The 18,700-nt window shown below is 26.1% G+C and overlaps 2 protein-coding genes across 3 annotated transcripts; both read right to left on the bottom strand.

Annotated features, from left to right (window-relative positions):
- Positions 1-21: 21 nt before the first annotated feature.
- Positions 22-6,912, bottom strand: LOC114124073 (INO80 complex subunit D-like). Its single transcript, XM_027987239.2, has 8 exons — positions 6,529-6,912; positions 5,594-6,326; positions 5,210-5,504; positions 4,838-5,072; positions 4,515-4,770; positions 4,059-4,226; positions 3,771-3,979; positions 22-712 (listed from the first exon to the last, which is right to left on the bottom strand). The coding sequence occupies exons 2-7, from the start codon at positions 6,279-6,281 to the stop codon at positions 3,798-3,800; spliced, it is 1,824 nt and encodes a 607-aa protein (XP_027843040.1). The 5' UTR covers positions 6,282-6,326; positions 6,529-6,912; the 3' UTR covers positions 22-712; positions 3,771-3,797.
- A 3,386-nt stretch (positions 6,913-10,298) lies between these two features.
- On the bottom strand, positions 10,299-12,757 carry LOC114124087 (40S ribosomal protein S27). 2 transcript variants are annotated; one of them, XM_027987257.2, is made up of 4 exons: positions 12,601-12,757; positions 12,126-12,181; positions 11,848-12,067; positions 10,299-10,398 (listed from the first exon to the last, which is right to left on the bottom strand). In XM_027987257.2, the coding sequence occupies exons 2-4, from the start codon at positions 12,129-12,131 to the stop codon at positions 10,370-10,372; spliced, it is 255 nt and encodes an 84-aa protein (XP_027843058.1). In that variant the 5' UTR covers positions 12,132-12,181; positions 12,601-12,757; the 3' UTR covers positions 10,299-10,369. The 2 variants fall into 2 exon arrangements, with proteins under 2 accessions (XP_027843058.1, XP_027843059.1); XM_027987258.2 differs by lacking the exon at positions 12,601-12,757 and adding an exon at positions 12,278-12,427.
- Between the last annotated feature and the right edge of the window lie 5,943 nt (positions 12,758-18,700).

The following is an 18,700-nucleotide window of genomic DNA, read 5'->3' as shown; positions in this document are numbered from 1 at the left end:
AACCATACACAAAGAAGAAAATAAAATGCAAAAGTTGCCACTTTCCTATATATTTACATAATTGTGGAAGAGTACACTTGAACAATATAAAAAAAATAAATAATAGTAATAAATGATGTTAAATATTGATAAAAAAAAAAAATATATATATATATAATGTTACAGTCGCAAATGGAATGCGCAACTGGTAATATACAAAACATTTGTGTTTCTTGTATTATCATTAAATTTAAGAAATTACATAATAATATAATATTAATTCAACAAAAGTACAAGTAGTTCACCGAAATTGAGGCTCACAATATGTTTAGTCTTGAGAAATTATTGGGTAAGAAAAAAAATTGTATAATGGTTTTGGGCTTACAATGTTCTAAATATGTACATTGCAGTAGGTATACACATTGTTAAAATTCCTAGATAATAAATTATTAAATACCATTGTTTATTTTTATTTTAAAAAACTTTATCAATAACACCACAACTATGCTCTACAAGCTTTTTAGCGGCCTTATACTCAAAAACGATTGAGTATTGCTCAAACTTACCAGTTGGTTATTGAATTTCATTATATAAATAATTATATTATAATGCCAACTAATCATAAGTGAATTACTTTTTTTTTTAATTTTTTTTTTTGTCATAATTATTATATATTAATTATTTACTTTTAATTCTCTTCTCACTAATCTGTGCACCTGTTTAAGTCTCTTATCTGAAACAATATAAATGAAAATTTAATTTTGTTTAATAGTTAATGCGAAATAAAATATTATTTGGAACACGATATTATATTTTAACTTGCCAGTTTATATTGGTCATATCTACATAAATATTTAACCCTATGCATAAAAATAAAATAACTTAACTGTTTTCTGATGATATAAATTTATTTTCTCATTTATGGAACAGAAAATTTTAAAACTAAAACATACAGGGTGTCAACATTTTATAAAACTAGTTAAATTATTAATGAGCAAAACACGTTTTTAATTTTATACATGTGTAACACACAAATTAATGATTTTGTTTTTTATTTTTTTTTTTTTTTAATGATAATGTTATTTAAAAAAAGTATTATGAATACTAATTAAGTTGTTAAAATAATTACATTAAGAAAACAGCAGTTATATTGAAAAATGTTCAAGTATAATAGTTCTGTTATGAACAGTTCAAACATATTAATTTAGGACATAGAATTCATTTAACAAACATATAATCACAAATAAAAAATATTTGTGATATTTTACAGATTTGTCTAAAAATAAATTATTGAAACTATTGTAAAATTAATTTAACACAATTAAAAACTAGATATACATTTCTGTGTAATCTATTTAAAATTCAACCAACTAAACAATCAATTTATAGTAAATTAAAGTTTAATTTTATAAATATATTCAAGGCTGGGCATTAATAAGTTAAAAAGTTAAAGTTTAGTTACTTAACTAAATTACACAACAAGATACTTTTAAGTAAGTTACAAAATAAGTTACATCTTTATAAAAAGTAACTTCTAACTTAACGAGTTAAATTGTTTTCCATGATATGCAGTTATTAATCAATTAATTAATTTTATAGTCACGTTAAGTTAATTTGTTTTTATCCCATATATTTTAAATATATTTTGTTTTGTACAAATTATTGTTTTTATACTAAAAAAAAATAAATGAAAAGAAACAGAAGTATTATAAATTGAAGACTGTGTTGATTACACTAGTTCTGGATTTCATTAGAGATCAAAATAATGTACAAAAAAACAACTGTATACGTGTTTACAGAGAATTACAACCTTACCCAACCACATTCATTTCAAATCTTTGAAAAAAAAATTGCCAGGTAACTCAGTTTGACAGTTTCAATGTATAAAGAGGTATTGTTGACTTGATCTCTTAAAAACATTATAACCAAAAATTAATATCTTCTGTTACTATGGTTCTATTATTGAACTTCAAAATAATTTTTTCTGTCAATCAATCTTATTATGTATTATTTTTAATAGATATTTTTGTTTTTCTGTGAATAATATCAAATTTGTTTATTGTACTTCGACATGGTTTGTAAATTAAGAAAAAAAAAGGAAAAAGGTTTTTAACTGAGAAGTTATTTTTCTAATTGTTCTATTTAACTTGCCAAAACTATAAGTTAAAAAAAAAAGAAAAGCAAACTTTAACTTTAAATCTAACTTATATACCTTATCTTTACCTAATAACTTAATGAGATAAAAATATTACTCTACTTGCCTAGCCTTACATATATATATATAATTATTAATTATACAGTAGTTAGTGCCTAAACCAATAAAAAATATTGATCTAAAAAAAAATCCATGAATATATATTGATTTTAAATTGGGTACTTACACAAATGTACCATTATTATTTTGTTTTAATTAACAGGCATAATTAATACTTAATAATAATTATTATTATTAAACATTGTTTACAGTAAGTTATACAATAATTAATAATTAACCTTAATAATTTATATTCATATTGTTTGTATTGAACAATCAATCATGAGATTAATAATAGAAAATCATCAACTAAATTTGACAAGTAAACAAGAAATTTCCAATTGAGTTGTAAAGTCAACATTTTCACAATTACTTGAGTTAATTAATATAAAAATAAACACTATCAAATCATTTCAACATACTTGAAGTAAACTTTAAAGTCAAAGATGCTATGTTAAATGTGAGATGGTATATAGTTAAAGTCTAAGACAAGTATAAATTGGTAAGATATTAAGTTAAGTTTGAATGAATTGTAAGAGTATAGTTAACAAATATTGACACTTAAAATGTATTATTGTTTTTAATTTAAAATAAGTCAAATAAATAATATGTAGTTATAATAAAATAATGGTAACAGCATAAAATTTGATTACTATTTGATATAACGCTCGGAATGTTAATGTGATTTAATAACAAAAATATACAATAATACATTTAATTTCCAAAAATAAAAATTAATTAATTAAATCTAAAAATACCCAATAACTTGAACTTTTTATAATAGAAATAAAAATATACTTAAATTATTAGTCAACCTAAATAAAATATACACAACAAAAATTAAAAATAATAGGTTGTAAAAACTATGGCTATCACATATTCACATTACACATTTTCCTCGCTTTTATAATTTAAAATTATATTTGGTTTGTTCTATTTTAACTTTAAAATTAAACAAATAAAAATTAGCCAATAAGATTCTTATATTGATAAATTGTATATTATTACAATTCTATGTACATTAATTAAGTTAACGGTAAAATACTGTTAAGTTTTAAGAATAACTAATAGTTAATGTAATCAGGATCATATCACATACTAATCATAAGTGATTACAGTATACGTTTAATTCAATTTTATTGTATTTATAATTCAATTTTTTTTTTTTTTAATCTCACTGCAATAGCAATATACATTGTTTTTGTTAAATATCAAAATGTATTAATAATGTATTTTTACAAATAGACATTTATTACGAATTCTTTGATACACTAAATAGTAAATATGCATTATTTTCACTAAAAGTCATAAAATTTATTGAACTTTAATAAGAACATAAAATACTAGTTATAGACTAAAAATTAATTTTGAAATTCTTTAAATCTATTTATCACAAACATTTAGGAAATAATAATAAAGATTTGGGAAGAAAGGAAATTTGAAATAAATATAAATTTATTAACTAATAGTATTTTTTTTTTTTTTTTTTAAGAAATTACCTAAGTTATTTTTTAATAATTTTTATTCATAAAATTACCTTTGTTATGTTAACATCTTGGATTTGCTATGAGCTGGAAAAAGGAGGTATCGGTAAGTCTGCTAGTAATGAAGCAGGATCCAAAATATTGGCCATGTGTGACTGTGACAATCTTTCAAGTGATCTGACATCCATGTCGACAGCCTCTAATGCTCTTTCTAATTCTTCAGTTTCTTCACGAGAAGGTACATACTGTCCATTTTTATCAACTTTAAAAAGAATAAAATTATAATACAAAATTATAAATCAACATTATTAACTACAAACCTAATTATCATAAATACTTACCAGTAAAGAGATCATTAAATGCATCTACAGGAATTTGACTGAACACACTTGTAATATCATCATGATCATCCAGTAGTCGCGATGCATGACTTGCTAAATCAGCTGCATCTAAACCAGCAAGTACTTCATCACCAACTTCCACTTCGTGTGTAATAATATTACTACCAACTATTAAATATAATTTATTTTTATTATTTTTTAAGATTTAAATGAAATAAATTATAAAGCAAGATAGAATAGACTGTAAGTGAATAATATATCACTGAGTTGATTGAGGCTTATGAGAAACTTATATTTAGAGGAAAATGATAGTTAAAAGCCTCAAGCACTACCTCTAAACATAAATATAATTTATTTAATGAATATAATATATGATAAAGGCAACAATTAATATTTTCCCCAAGTACGCATTTTCAGTCCATTCTATCTTATTAGTTAGTCTGAATTTATCTTTACCAGGATGTAAATAGATATCAGGATTGGCAACAGATGAGTAAAGTGACGTAACATCACAGTTGATATTTTGAGGCAGATCATTAGTGCAAGTAATTGGCTCAATAGTATTAGGTTCGATAGTCTCTGTGTAAGGTGGAGGCTCAAGAGGACATTTAGGCGGTTGCTTTTTCTTTTTATTACGTTTTGACAGCTTATTAAATGGAGCATTCTTTGGCCTTTTACGAGGTTTAGATTTGACAACAGGTACTTCCTCGGTCTAAAATTATTTTTCATTTTAATGTAAATTAATTACTGACTAGTATTCATGGTTATTTTTAACTCACCGGAATTATTGTGTCCTTAGAGTATAAATGGTCAAAGCACAATGGCTGTACATCACGAATATTAAACACAGCATTGGTACACGGACCTTGATTAGTTCGTGCAGAACAGTGTTCAAAAAGGAGTTGGTCAACATTTCGTAAAATATGTCTAAAACAATGACGAGTGCATGGTATAGCAGGATGGTGACATCTTTCCAAACAACATTTTTGCTGCACCATAGACACACCATCAATACTGAAAAATAAAAATAAAATACAATTATTTGGTTAAAAATCAATTATTTTAGTATGAAGTAATTAGTTAAAATAATAGTTCATGCATTTAATAAAATAAACAAAGAAAATAACTTTAATATAATAACTATTATTAACCTTTTAAATTTAGGTTTAAAATCAGACTCTTGGCATACTATTTGGTTGATACAAATAGGATCTTTTCGTATAGCATTTGTCAATGCTAATACTAAATCAGGAGATGGTGAGTTATCAGGAAGGTTAGATATTTGATGAAACCTTCGCCGAAGTACTGATCTCAAGTTATTCACTTTAGCATCTCGATCTAAAGATTCAATTTGATCGGAAGGTAACCAAAATTTTTGATACGGTGCATCCTCTAACTCTAAATTTAATGGACCATCAGTATCCTCACTATCAGATGAAACTAAATCTATAAAAGATAAATTTTTAAAACTTTTAATAAATTAAGCGTAATTAACAAAAATATAACCAACATCATATAATAAATAATTGACTTACCTAAAGGATATAGGTTTTCCCTCAATTTAGCTTCTTTTTCAAATTCTCTCAATATCCTCTGCAAAGTTTCATGTCTGGTTCCACAATCTTTTTGCCAATTACTCAACTTGGCATATTTTCTTTTAGGCGGAATAGTAATTATATTGCAGCTTAGCTGGTTCTTATCATTTACATTCAAAGGATCTATTTTGTCAGGTTTCTTGTTTCCACTGGACACACTTTTTTCAGCCTTATTTTTACTTCGTTTTTTGGCTTTTGTCTTTTTTGGTGAAGATTCTAATACAGTGGGCAAACGATCTTTAACTTGTTCTGGAACATCAACAGGAGGAGGTGTTGGAGATGTAGTATTGCACAATAGTTCTTTGAACTTCAGAACATCATCCTTAAGATTTGGATTTGGTCTATTCACCACAGGATCGACAGCCGTACTGTTATTCTTCACTATCTCAACTGGCTTAATGACTTGATTTTTAGTTTTAACATTAATTTTAGGCAATTTAATCACAGGTGGCTTAACTTTTGACGGAGTAATAAACCTGTTTTTTAATACAGTTTCAATTTTTTCTTTTTTGCACCCCTTGCGGTCTTTTTTTGATGTGCGTCCAGGTAGTTGGACATGTCCATTACATTTGACTCCTCCGTCAAATGTACCCATTGAAAACATGTCCCGGGAAAATACATTCTGCATCGCTTTGACCGTTGAATTATATCATTGGTTACCACATTCCGCCTTCTGTAAATCAACGATGATAAAATTAATAAATACGGTCACTTATACAAAGATTAAGATAACGAGAGTGGTGACATAACGAAAAGTTTGGAATATACCACCAGGAACAGTGTCAATTTTAATAAAAAGCTCGGACGACACAAGTTCATAGTAATGATCATGTCAGTCCAAAAATCAACAAAACACAAATATTTTTTTTTCTCACCAATTCTGAAGTCGTAATTAAAAGCGCACCAATTTGCTTCGCTGAACACTACTACAATGACAATGATCACGAAATTGTTGACAATAACAACGATGTCAAATTCCTTCGGTGCGATCCGATGTTAGTGAGGCACGAATGGTACACGGACATCGGTCGACAGGCAAAACGTCAGGCGTCCAGGCGTGATCCAGGGCACCGATGTTCGGGAGAAAATAATTAAAAATTAATAACAAAATTCGCGATTTATATTTTTACCGAATAATGATAGTACCGTGTACACTACTTATATATATAATAATATAATAATATAATAACCGTATATATGTGTTAGTGTGTGTATAACGAGTAATTTATTATTATTACTTTTTTATTTTATTTTTTTTACTATCAATACGCAAAACACTGATATCGACAAACGTAAACAAAGCACGTTATCAGCGAAGCGTACGAATACGGACAGCGGTATATGGTATTCGACCGATGCGCCGACGCCGGGTTACCGGGTGCGCATTTTTCACTGACGGTAACGGCGGTTACGACAGCCGTCGTGCATCGGCACGCAACGGTCGAGGCGCACCGGTGCGTTGGCGACACTGGTAAGCCAGGATAGAAACGCGGGTAATTGTTCACCAAAATCACGACTTTATTAATTTAAACTTAATTGTTGTGTATTTGTGAGTTGAGCTTTCACAGGCCACTGTTTAATCGGTTTACTTTTCACATTTTTACAACAATCGTCATGAATTCGTCATATTCGACTTATGAGTCGCCTGTCAACATTTGACAGTCGTGTAGTATATTAGTGTGTCTGTTCCGTGTATAAACTAAAGTGAATTCATAATAAAACTATAAAAGCTTTAAGTTCTCACAAAGTCACAAATTATGTTTTTAAGTTGTAACGAAACAATAGTTTAAATATGCGATTTCGTCCAAATTTATACTAACTATAAATATTTATTTTTTATATTTTTAATTCCAGTATGATCTCCTAATGAAGAACTTTGTATTAGATTTTCGAGGAATTTTTTATCGACATTTAGAAAAACAATTATTAGTATTTACTATTTTATAGTTGATATTTAAGTATTCATTAGATTGATATGCGTTGCAATAAAAAACTCAACGTTCGGAATTTTATAAAATAAATGTATGGTTAATATTTAACTATTTAAGTATGTATGGCGTAATAAACTTTTTTTTTTTTTTTAGTAAGTTAGAAGAAACTTCAAAAATATTAAAAACATCGTACCATATAAAAATAAGTACGAATGAAATAAAAATCAAAATTCAAATAAAAAAAAATCCTGGAAGTATTATTCAATCTTCAAACATGCATATTCTTTACCTTCGTCGTCTCAAATTTATTTCAATACGCAAAGTCAGGGGTCATAACATTCTTCCACACATACACAGAGGAAAAAGATTTGCCACCACCAATATTCATTAAGGAAATAATAAACTTTTCTGACAGTTTAACTGTAAACTACTTTCATCCACCATAAACTCCAACCTAACACCCCAGAAAACTACAGAAAAATTATTTATTATCTAAATTAAAATACTATGCTGAATTTCACATATAATAATATCAAATGAATATACAATCCGTGGACAAAGCATTTAAAGTTTAACAGCCAACCAACAGGTTTTTCACACACGAACACAAATGACAAATCATACGCAGATGTGACAGGTAACGACAGTACTCAAAACGGTCAAAACAAAAATACCAATTCTCCTTCCTCCAACCTGGTAAATATTATTTCTTAATTCTTAAATAATTTCAAGTTTATAATGATAATTTCAAATATGTACCTATATACGGACGACAATTATTTGTTAAAAGAATTACATACCTAACTTGGTGAATTAGAAAAATCATATAGGTAACATGAAAACTAATAATAATGTGTGTATAAATAGATATAAATAATATCAAGTGTATAATTGATGAGCTTTTAGTTTTTAAAATTTTAATTTGAAAAAATATTATTACATTTAAATTGGTAGGTACCTACTTAAGTTAACAATTAAGTAGGTAATTTTATTGTATTGTTTAATTTCCATAAATGAAAATATTTATCAAAATTGTATGAATACATTTAATTTAGGTGTCAGTTATCTAAAATAAGATACCCAAGTATTAAGTATTAATTAGACACATGATAAAATACAGCTTAAATTAAATATATATTTTAAATAAACTTCATTGATACCTAAGGAAGAAGATACTTACCTAATAATTTTAAGAAATATAATATGTAAGAGTTCTTACTTTCTCTATACCTACATTAGGTACATTACATTTTATAACCTACCCAACTTAAAACATTGATGTTTGTTACCTATTCTCAAAAATTATCTTTTTAATTAATTTTTGAATAATTAAGTATTTATTTAAATAAAAAGGACTCTTAACCGACATGTATGGTACTATGGTCTCTGTATTACGATGTACAGCTCATTGTACATTAAAAATGTTGTGTTGTTAAGAATTACCTAGTTTTAATATTAGGCAAAATTTGATACTTATATTATAAATTATTAAATACCTATACCTACTTGTATGTTGGTTTTATGCAACATAACAATAATTAAGTGGATTATATAATATATACAATATTTCAATTTAATAACTGTTATTGGCATTAACATTAACTATGGCCTCCATGTACATACAAATTGGTATGGATAGTAAATATGATAAGTAGTGATGATATGTTTTTTTATCAAATAAATGCTTGAAGAATTGATTTTAGATTTTGAATGGAGTGATTGATTTTATGATGTTTTTTTTATCTTTTGGTGAAGATAGGGTTTTTATAATATATTTTCTGATATAAAAGTAAATTAAATTGATATTTTGGGTATTAAAAGTGAAAATTCTCAATACTTTTATAATTGTCAAGGGAAAAAATGAATGAAAAACAGGTATTTACAATAAACCAGTTTGCCAAAATTGATTTCTTTCAGTTAATTCAAAAACGAATAAATCATATTACAATTGACATTTATACTAATTTAAAATGTTTTTTTGTTCCCCATTAATTTTGATAACGAATTTGAAAACAATAATCAAATACACTTGAACTTGTCACTATGTTTACTGTCATCAACTGTACAGGAGTGATTATATACTTCCTTTTTTTTAAAACTAAATAAAAATAAAACAATTACTAAATTTCATTTTTGTGTTAGACACCACACATGTTGCTCATACCCACCATGTCATTGTTTGAGAAATTTTATTTTCAAAATAATTGTTTTACTCTATTTTTAAAATTAGTACATAAAATTTAAAAGTGAAATACTCCTTATACAGGGTATCTCACGGGTTTTTATCGATATTTTAAAGTAGTAATATAATTTAGTGTTAAATTCATAAAAATTAAATCATCGTTATTGGTTCAAAAGGTAATGAGAACACATTACTGGGGAAAAAACACATACATCATTGTAAAATAAACACATTCATTGATCTCCTCAAAATTTAAAATTATATGAATTATCAATAAGATATGTTGTTAAGCATAAGATAAATGACAATAAAAACTTGAATAATTCTTTAGTTATTTTTGGATAACAAAATGTTTATAATGTTAATACTATTTTTTCAAACATACATAACATTTTAAAATTATTTAAATGCATACGAATCTTAGTTTTTAAATCAATCTTAAGATTTACATTATTAGTTTAACATGTCAAATAAAACCCAAATTATTTAGAAGGTGTAGAAAAAAAAAATAATAAAAAATTAAAATTAAGAATGAATTTTTTTTAATGTTTTTATTATTCAACGCATATTCATATTGTACATTAAAATACAGGAGCAAGGGTCTTAATAAGCTTTCTTCCTGAAAGAACAACCTGAAACATAAAATTTGAAATTAAGATAAGATAAAAATAGTAATATACTGATTAATTTAGAGATTTCAAAATATTAAAAAATTTAACATTTATATGTTATTTTATAAGTTCACATCATTTTGTTTTTCTAACATATCTTAAACAATGATGGAACTTAATTTTCGACAGTTAACATTAATTGCCATCACCTAAAAGCAATTATTAGAGAATTCATTATCTGCTTAACGTATAATATAATTTGGAACAAAGTAATAATTTAACATAATTATTAATATTAACAAGGTGCATGGGAATAAATATCTTCTTTAAGAATTAATAAAAATAAAATTATAAACTATGAAAATTAATAATTAATCTATGTATTAATAAGCTTTCAAGATTAATAAAAAAATATTATCCAAACTATTGGGTATTTGTTTATATCTAACAATTGAAAGTATTACAATTAATGTTGTACCTATCATTCAATAATGTTAAAATAAAACACTTTATTTTTTACTTGGGCAATTAACATAAAAATATTTGAAACAAACCATTACCTACCCATCAAAAAAAAAAATTAATACTCTCCACATATTAAAGGCATGACCAGTCATGCATCCAAAATTACTTCCTACACTGTGCTACTCACCATAATATATGGTGGATAAGAGTTTGGATCTCATCAAATGCCAACTGCATATAATGGACATGGTGGTAGACTGATACTTAATCATGCTCAATAGGTTAAGTATATAATTTTCAATAATGAAAAAAAATCGATCACAATAGCAGAGGTCCCAGAAATTAATATGGTAAGAAAAAAAAGGTCTACAACTTATATTTTGTTCAGTAAGAGAACTAATAAAATTATTTTATGCATTCTCAAACATCACCCTATTATAAGTATTCCCATAGACCAGTAATTTCAAACTTAAACTACCAATGGGCTAAATTATATATTATTTAAAAGATTTAGAGCAAACCACATTTTTTTTCTATTTTAATACTGAACCTAAAATAATTAAAATGTATAAATATATAAATATTTATTATGGGCCACTTGTTTGAGATCATTTCCATAAACCAAAGCTGCTGGATTATTTGGGAAATGAGCCCTTAACATATTTTTTGTCTAGAAGGGGTATAAAGTATCTATAAAATTATAACTATTAATTAAATTAACATCAATTATAGATTATACTTAAGAGGCTTTTGCACAAATTGTCAGATATCTATTTAATAATGTTGGCTACAACATATTGTATGTGTTTGGCTATATAACATATGTGTAGGAAATATTGTATTAAATTTATAGAATAAATAAACTGCATAAAATAAAAAATACTTTAGACAATACTCGATTTAGTATAAATCTAACTTCACTCATAAAATATTATGTCAGTATCCAGATTAAAAAAACGTTAAGTAGGTATTAAAAAGTAATAAATAAATAATTTTATAATGTACCTTCAGTTAGTCTAGCTCGTCCTCCAGTGGGTTGACATAAAATTGTGGAACATCCGGTGCATATAACTACGCTCTGAGCGTGACTGAATACAGTTGTAATTTTATAACATCCAGGGCATTTGACATCCATAAAGAAAGAGTTTGGGTGTTGAACAAGGCGCTTCAACTTGTGTTTCCTGCGTTCTTCAATGGCAGTAGGATGAAGCAAATCTTTAGCTAACTATAACACAATACATTAATTTAATTCAATAACAATTAGTGTTTAATATAGTACTTACAGGCATTTTGTCTTATTTGACTTTATTTGAAAGATTAAAACAAAATCAAGTATTATCTGAAAAAAATTAACAAATTAATGTTTGGTTAAATGTTAAATTGTTAAAATGAGGACGTAGACAGGCATTAGACGTATATTGAGTATAAATCATACCACTAGTGGTAGGTACGCGATTAATGGTAGCCAAGAGCTAATAGATCAAGTAAAACGAAAAAACAAATTATAAAGCACCGAGTATAAATAAAGTCGGGTCCGATATGTTTACCATTAATTTTGACACATACAATTTGAAAACCACGAGCACCATAACCTAAAGACGAGTCTGAACGAACATGGTCTGATAAGCTACTTTATGATTCGTGAAAATCACGTTCCCGAGAAATATTCAAAACATTATTTGAAAGGATTTCAACAAACAGCGTCTGTTAACCAGCAGTTAAGAGCTAAGAACCAAAAAATATATAAATTTCACTTACCAGTCGCCAAAAAATGGGTCTTGAAGCACGTTTTCATGTGTGGACAGACCGAAACGTTAACAGAGAGAGAATGATGGTGAGGACGGAATGTAGCCGACGCCGTAATCATGGAGTAAAAAACGGCGCACGGCACGACAGTAGTCTGAAAAGAAAAAATTTAATCGATGTCGATATTATATTCTATGATAACATTATAAAAAAAAAAATAAACCTTTTATACACATAGATAATATATAATATATATTATATTATATTATCTATGTTTATACACAATGTAGAAAAAAATAGATATCTATTGATTAGATTTTTAATCTGAATTTGTTTTTTACTATAATAGTCTATAGAGTAAAATAATATAATTTTATTACTCGATAGTCTATACCACGATTGTAGTCAGAATATATGGTTAGGCGACAAAGTCTGTAAGATGTCATTTAAAAGTTTTAATAATTTGTAACATAGGAAACTATTTTTTTTTATAGATATTTTGTTGTGCATCTTTTTCAGTCATCAGTTAACATAGGCCATTGAACAATTGTCTACATTCTAAGACGGTTTTCTTAACTATAATATAATAAATTCTACATTAGCGCCGTAAATTAAGCAATGATACTCCTAATGTATTCGAAATTTCTTTTTAAGATTCTCTCTTAGGCAACACTGAGTTCAAGTTCGATAACAAGTAACTCTGATAGTATTATCATTCATCATAACTTAAATTTCAAATTAAAAATGCAACTGCAGTGTGCAGACTGCAACTCTCCGATGTCTGTTGAGTGCATAGACAATGTACACATCTAATATATTTATAATATATTTTATTATATATTAATATGCCTATGGTTGATTATTACTTGTTACTCTTTAGACTTTATTTTCTAAATTGCAGTCATCGTAAATAATTTAATATCTTTTATTGTTTTTTTCTAAAGAATAAAATGTCTTCAATTGAACATAGTCTGCTCACTGCAGCACTTTTTTAAAACTGAGAAATATTTTGGACATTCAAATAACGATCTGTGCATTGGTTCTCATGCATTCAGTTTTATAAATAAGACCTATTTAGGTTGACCATTCGGATTTTTGTTCATTTATGGACATAAAAATATTTAATTATATATTTTTTTTAGCAATAAAGATAAAATGCATTTATGGTTATTTCTAATGGTTTTAAAAAGTCTTTATTATTAGTATCCAGGAGGTAGTTTATCGCAAAGGAATTACCATAGTTTTTCCAATTTAATATTTTTAATAAAGTATCAAGTATTTTCCTTGGAAGTTTGGATTGCGTTTGTTTAACAGTAATGTAAACACATAGCTCTCTTTAAATTAGTAGGCAAATTTAAATACATAAGTAATAGTGCAATATATTTTTTGTATAGTATAACATATGATATAATTATTTATATTCTTAAAAATTATAATATTAACAAGACTAATAGGTATCTAAGAGTTTTCTTTTATTTATTTAATATTTAATTGTACCATTTTCTCTGGTATAATGTACAATATAACTAGCTAATAGGTATAAAAAACTTAATAATGTTATATAGCCTAAAGCCTTCCTTGACAAATGCACTATCCAACACAAAAAGAATTTTTAAAATCGAACCAGTAGTTCCTGAGATCATCATTATTACGTTCAACCCAAAAAACCTCTTCAGCTTTATAATAGTATATAGTTATAGATTATTTATAATTATACAAATATAAAATAATACATAACCACTAAAAACAATAATATATTAGTATCGGAAAATATTTAATGATACCTACTTTATTACTTAAAATAGTACACACGACCGCTACGCGATATTAGCGTTTTTACTTGGTATCTTTTTCTATAGGTACTATGTTTAGTCGTATAATCGTATCAATGAACTAAAATCATAATTTCCAACTTTTAAATTACAGTTTTTTTCATTTTATAAGTATTATAAATTGCAATTTTGTCATCTCTTATAAACTTGGTATATTATGCTACCTATATCCTAATTGCCTATAGGCTATAACGTATCATAATGTATCAGTTATATTTTATCTATAATACCTACCTATTAATATAAGTGTATAATTTTTTTTTTAGTTTTATTATGATATTAATAATTATTAAAAGAGTAAAGTTGCTAATTATTATTATACTCGCGTATTATTATGACAAATATTGTCTTATAATATACCTAACTATTCAATTTCTTTACATTTACTCGGTGTAATACGAATACCTATTGAATATGAATGTATAATTTTTTTAATGTACCTATAAATATGTATAAATGATTATTATTTTTTTTCTAATGTGTATTATTTACTCGGGTATTTCTTCTTAGATCCACCTATAACGTAATAAAAGTATAAAATAACATAATATTAAAAATATTTAAATAACTAAATATTACATTATCATATAATTATAACTAAACACAACACGTGTCATTGATTTAATCATTAGTGATCACTGATCACGTATGGCTTGTTTGCATTTTAATTATAGATAGGTAAGATTGGGTATTAGAATACAATAAAATTATTGCGAATGTAAAATTAATATTGCAGGATTGTCACACGAAGCTCATCGTAAAAGGACAATTCGTATTATTTAGACCGGTATATCCTTCATGATAACTATTAACTATGTTGCTTATTAGCTATCAGGAAAACCGTTATAATAAATATATATTAGTAACAATAATCATACTGCATATATACGTGTCAACATGTAACTATATAGGTGTATATATATACTATATAATGTATGCATATAATTAATTACAATTTATATAGGTAAGTATAGGTACTTTTCAGACAAATGAACTTGCAAAAAGTAGTAGCCAAGCCACTAAGGTACTTAAACTTAAAATAAATATTTACGCTGGTTTTAAAAATCTTTATGGTGTTTCATTTTTAATACCTATTTAATTTTTCTAGGTACCTATTAATAATTTATAACTGCATATGTATATTTAGACAAAATAAGTGCAACTAGCTATCTCATGATGTTTAAAAAAAAAATATATATATATAGGACATAGGTACCCAGCTAAATCTTAATATTAAATATTCTATAATACTCTTTATTATTTAAACTACCTATTTAGGTATAGAACGAGTCGTGTAAAATTATATCTATCCGACTCAGTAGTGATTCGATCTAAAATTTTTAATAAGAAATATTTTTATCTTCATCAAATTCTATGAGACATTCTCTAAAATATTTTTCGATGTTAAAATAATAAATATTAAATAGGTATAATATATATTATAGAAATACTGTAGTGAATCGAGCGTCTAGAACAATAATAGTTCCATTTCGTGAATCTTTGTGAAAGTCGAATTTCGCACTAGACTTACTTTAAGACTCGATTAAAGCTGAGATTAATATTGGGAAGAATTTGAAATATGGTGCGGTCACAATAATGCAGGATAATAATTTATACATAGTATATACCCATAATATTACTTGTTACATGGTAGTGTTGTAGAGATATATCGCATATTATGTCTGGAGGTATAGGTATGCACTTTATACCTACGTGACTAACTCGACTTGTTATAGCTAATTCGTGTCAAAATAGAAATTATTCACTTTAATACGGAAATATAAACCATTTTCTACAATTGCACATTGTTCTATACGTGTACAAAATTTATTTACTAGTTACCTATATAATTTATTAATTTTAAAATTATTTTGCTTTCGAAAACGGTCGCGAAAGTATAAATTCAAATAAATGAATTAAAAGAAGGTTCAAAAAACTTAAACCATTTAGGAACGCTTAAGGTAAGGTCAGGTACCTTCGCCAGTATGAACGAAGTAAATCTAAATAACAATAGTATAATATTTACAACATTTTAAAGTTTTAAACATTCGAAATACATACCTAACACTAGTATAATAATAATATTTGGTAAAGTGACAGCGTAAACGTTTTTTATACAACGAAACACTAACGTTTATGAAGTAACCTAACCTGTTGATTCATCATTACTTAGTATTTTCATATAATCTATGTTTATATAGATATAAATATTACATATATTTATTATTATATTATATTATATGAATATTTTAAATGAAACAGCTTTTTAAGCGTAAAAAAAAAACTGAAAATCATATGATTGAATCACAGAATACTAAGAAAGTAAGAAATGAAATAACCTGTAACCATATAGCTCACAGTCCATAAAAGATTTGTTTGTAGCACGATTGCACGAATACACCGCGATGCATGCAGCGTGAATATAATACAGCAGATGAAAGCTCAATTTCTTATTTAGGTATAATTACTTAAGTAAGTACTAAGTAGGTAGGCAGCAGGTACGCCTACAAGTGTTGAACGTTATTATTTTTCTATTTTAATTTTTAACCGTCTCGATTAATACGGAACACGAAAAATATATTTTTATTTGCCATTGCTACTTAGATAATTAGATAATTATATATTTGTAATTTATGACACTTGATTCAATACTTTTTTGTTATAATAGAACGTCCTACTCATATGTACTGTCTCAGTTCAATTACAATTGTAGGTATAGATTATTATATATTATGATGAATTTCCATTCATTCAGTTATATGTTTTATTAAGCTTGAAAGTTTCAAGTTGAAAGTAAGAACATTATCTATGTGTATTTTGCACTGAGTATTTAAAGGATATTTTAATTTTTAATTGAAATGTAAATTATTACAGTTAAAAGTAGCTCATAATTCGTAAAAAAATTTTATAATGTAAAAATTTTAAATTATAAACATAGATAATGTTTTTACCTTTAAGTTTGATAAAACATTAATTCACTCTATTAATTCACTAAATATAACTAATATAGTAACTAATCGTTACTGACACCAAATTTGGCACGTTTAAGATTGTCTGCGACAATACTATATTAATATGGACCCTCCTTTAATCATGGTACTGGCTATGTTGTACGTTTATAAGACGGTTGATGAAGAAATTACATACATGTGAGAGATCCAGCTCTTAATACTTACTAAAAAAAACTTAACTTAACCTGTTATTCTAGATTAAGTGATTTAACAATTTATTAAAATATTTACTATATCTACTTAAAACTCGTACCTACTTTGTAAAAATATAACAGATTTAACTGTCAGATGTAACTTGTCTAACTAGGTTTAAGGTAAGTTATAACTTATATTTATTTATTTTTATAACCTATTTTAGAATTTAGTATTTATGTTATTAATTATTACACACCTACCTACCTAGATGATTAATTTGTGATTACTACCCCTACATTGTCAGTTCTTTCTATTTCGCCCTGTGCCCATAATATTATATAATAATGATTTATAATAAGCAAAAAATTTTTCGAGTAATATTCCTGAGGGCTTAAGATCAAAGGATTAAACCTTCCCTCATAATAAGTATATGTTTATAGCATATACCATATTATAACTGTCCGTAGTTGGTAGGAATATTGTACTTAAAACTTATATATAATTAGTATACTTACTATTGTTGCTTGTTCCTGAAATAAAGTACTCGACACTCGACCGTCTGTTTCTATCATGTATAAGTACCTGTGTATCATTATGTCAGCGATGTCTGCAGACTACTGTTAACATTAAATTTAAATGTGAAAACCACATCATTCATAAATGTATGTATATAATATGTATTATTATTAAAGAATTGAATTTTACCGTTAAAATACTAAAAAATTGTATCATTCCAGTTTATTCTTTTTTTTTTTTGACACTTTTGACACAAAACAATGTGTTATTTGTAGTGATAAATGTAGGTAATATTATCTATATATATATATAGATATATATATAGGTAGAAATAATTATATACTGTCTCACCTACTTACATTACTATATAGCACGCGTACTCGTATACACGTCACCGTCGTTAAACGAATAACTACTTCACGCCTTATTAAATGCGTATTTTTGTATATGTATGCATTATTTGTATGAACAATTATATAGTTATCGTCTAGGTATAAGTAAAAATGATTTACGACCAAACTATGTTTTATGATAATATTATGATTTATAATAAAATTTGCATGCGTTACGGCAGCACGTTTTATTCGCTATATTGTTATTCGTTTCCCAGAATTTGCA

This window comes from Aphis gossypii, chromosome 1 (genome assembly GCF_020184175.1).
Source record: "Aphis gossypii isolate Hap1 chromosome 1, ASM2018417v2, whole genome shotgun sequence".
NCBI classification, from domain to species: Eukaryota; Metazoa; Arthropoda; class Insecta; order Hemiptera; family Aphididae; genus Aphis; species Aphis gossypii.
This window is presented reverse-complemented; position numbering and strand designations above follow the sequence as displayed.

What these genes read in the sequence shown, in the direction of transcription:
- LOC114124073 (XM_027987239.2), bottom strand. Translation starts at nt 6,281, where the DNA reads ATGCAGAATGTATTTTCCCGGGACATGTTTTCAATGGGTACATTTGAC. An exon ending in TTTAAACCTAAATTTAAAAG is followed by an intron (nt 5,073 to 5,209) that starts GTTAATAATAGT and finishes TTTATTTTTCAG; the next exon opens with TATTGATGGTGTGTCTATGG. An exon ending in ATTTAATGATCTCTTTACTG is followed by an intron (nt 3,980 to 4,058) that starts GTAAGTATTTAT and finishes TTCTTTTTAAAG; the next exon opens with TTGATAAAAATGGACAGTAT.
- LOC114124087 (XM_027987257.2), bottom strand. An exon ending in ACGAGCTAGACTAACTGAAG is followed by an intron (nt 10,399 to 11,847) that starts GTACATTATAAA and finishes TTTATGTTTCAG; the next exon opens with GTTGTTCTTTCAGGAAGAAA.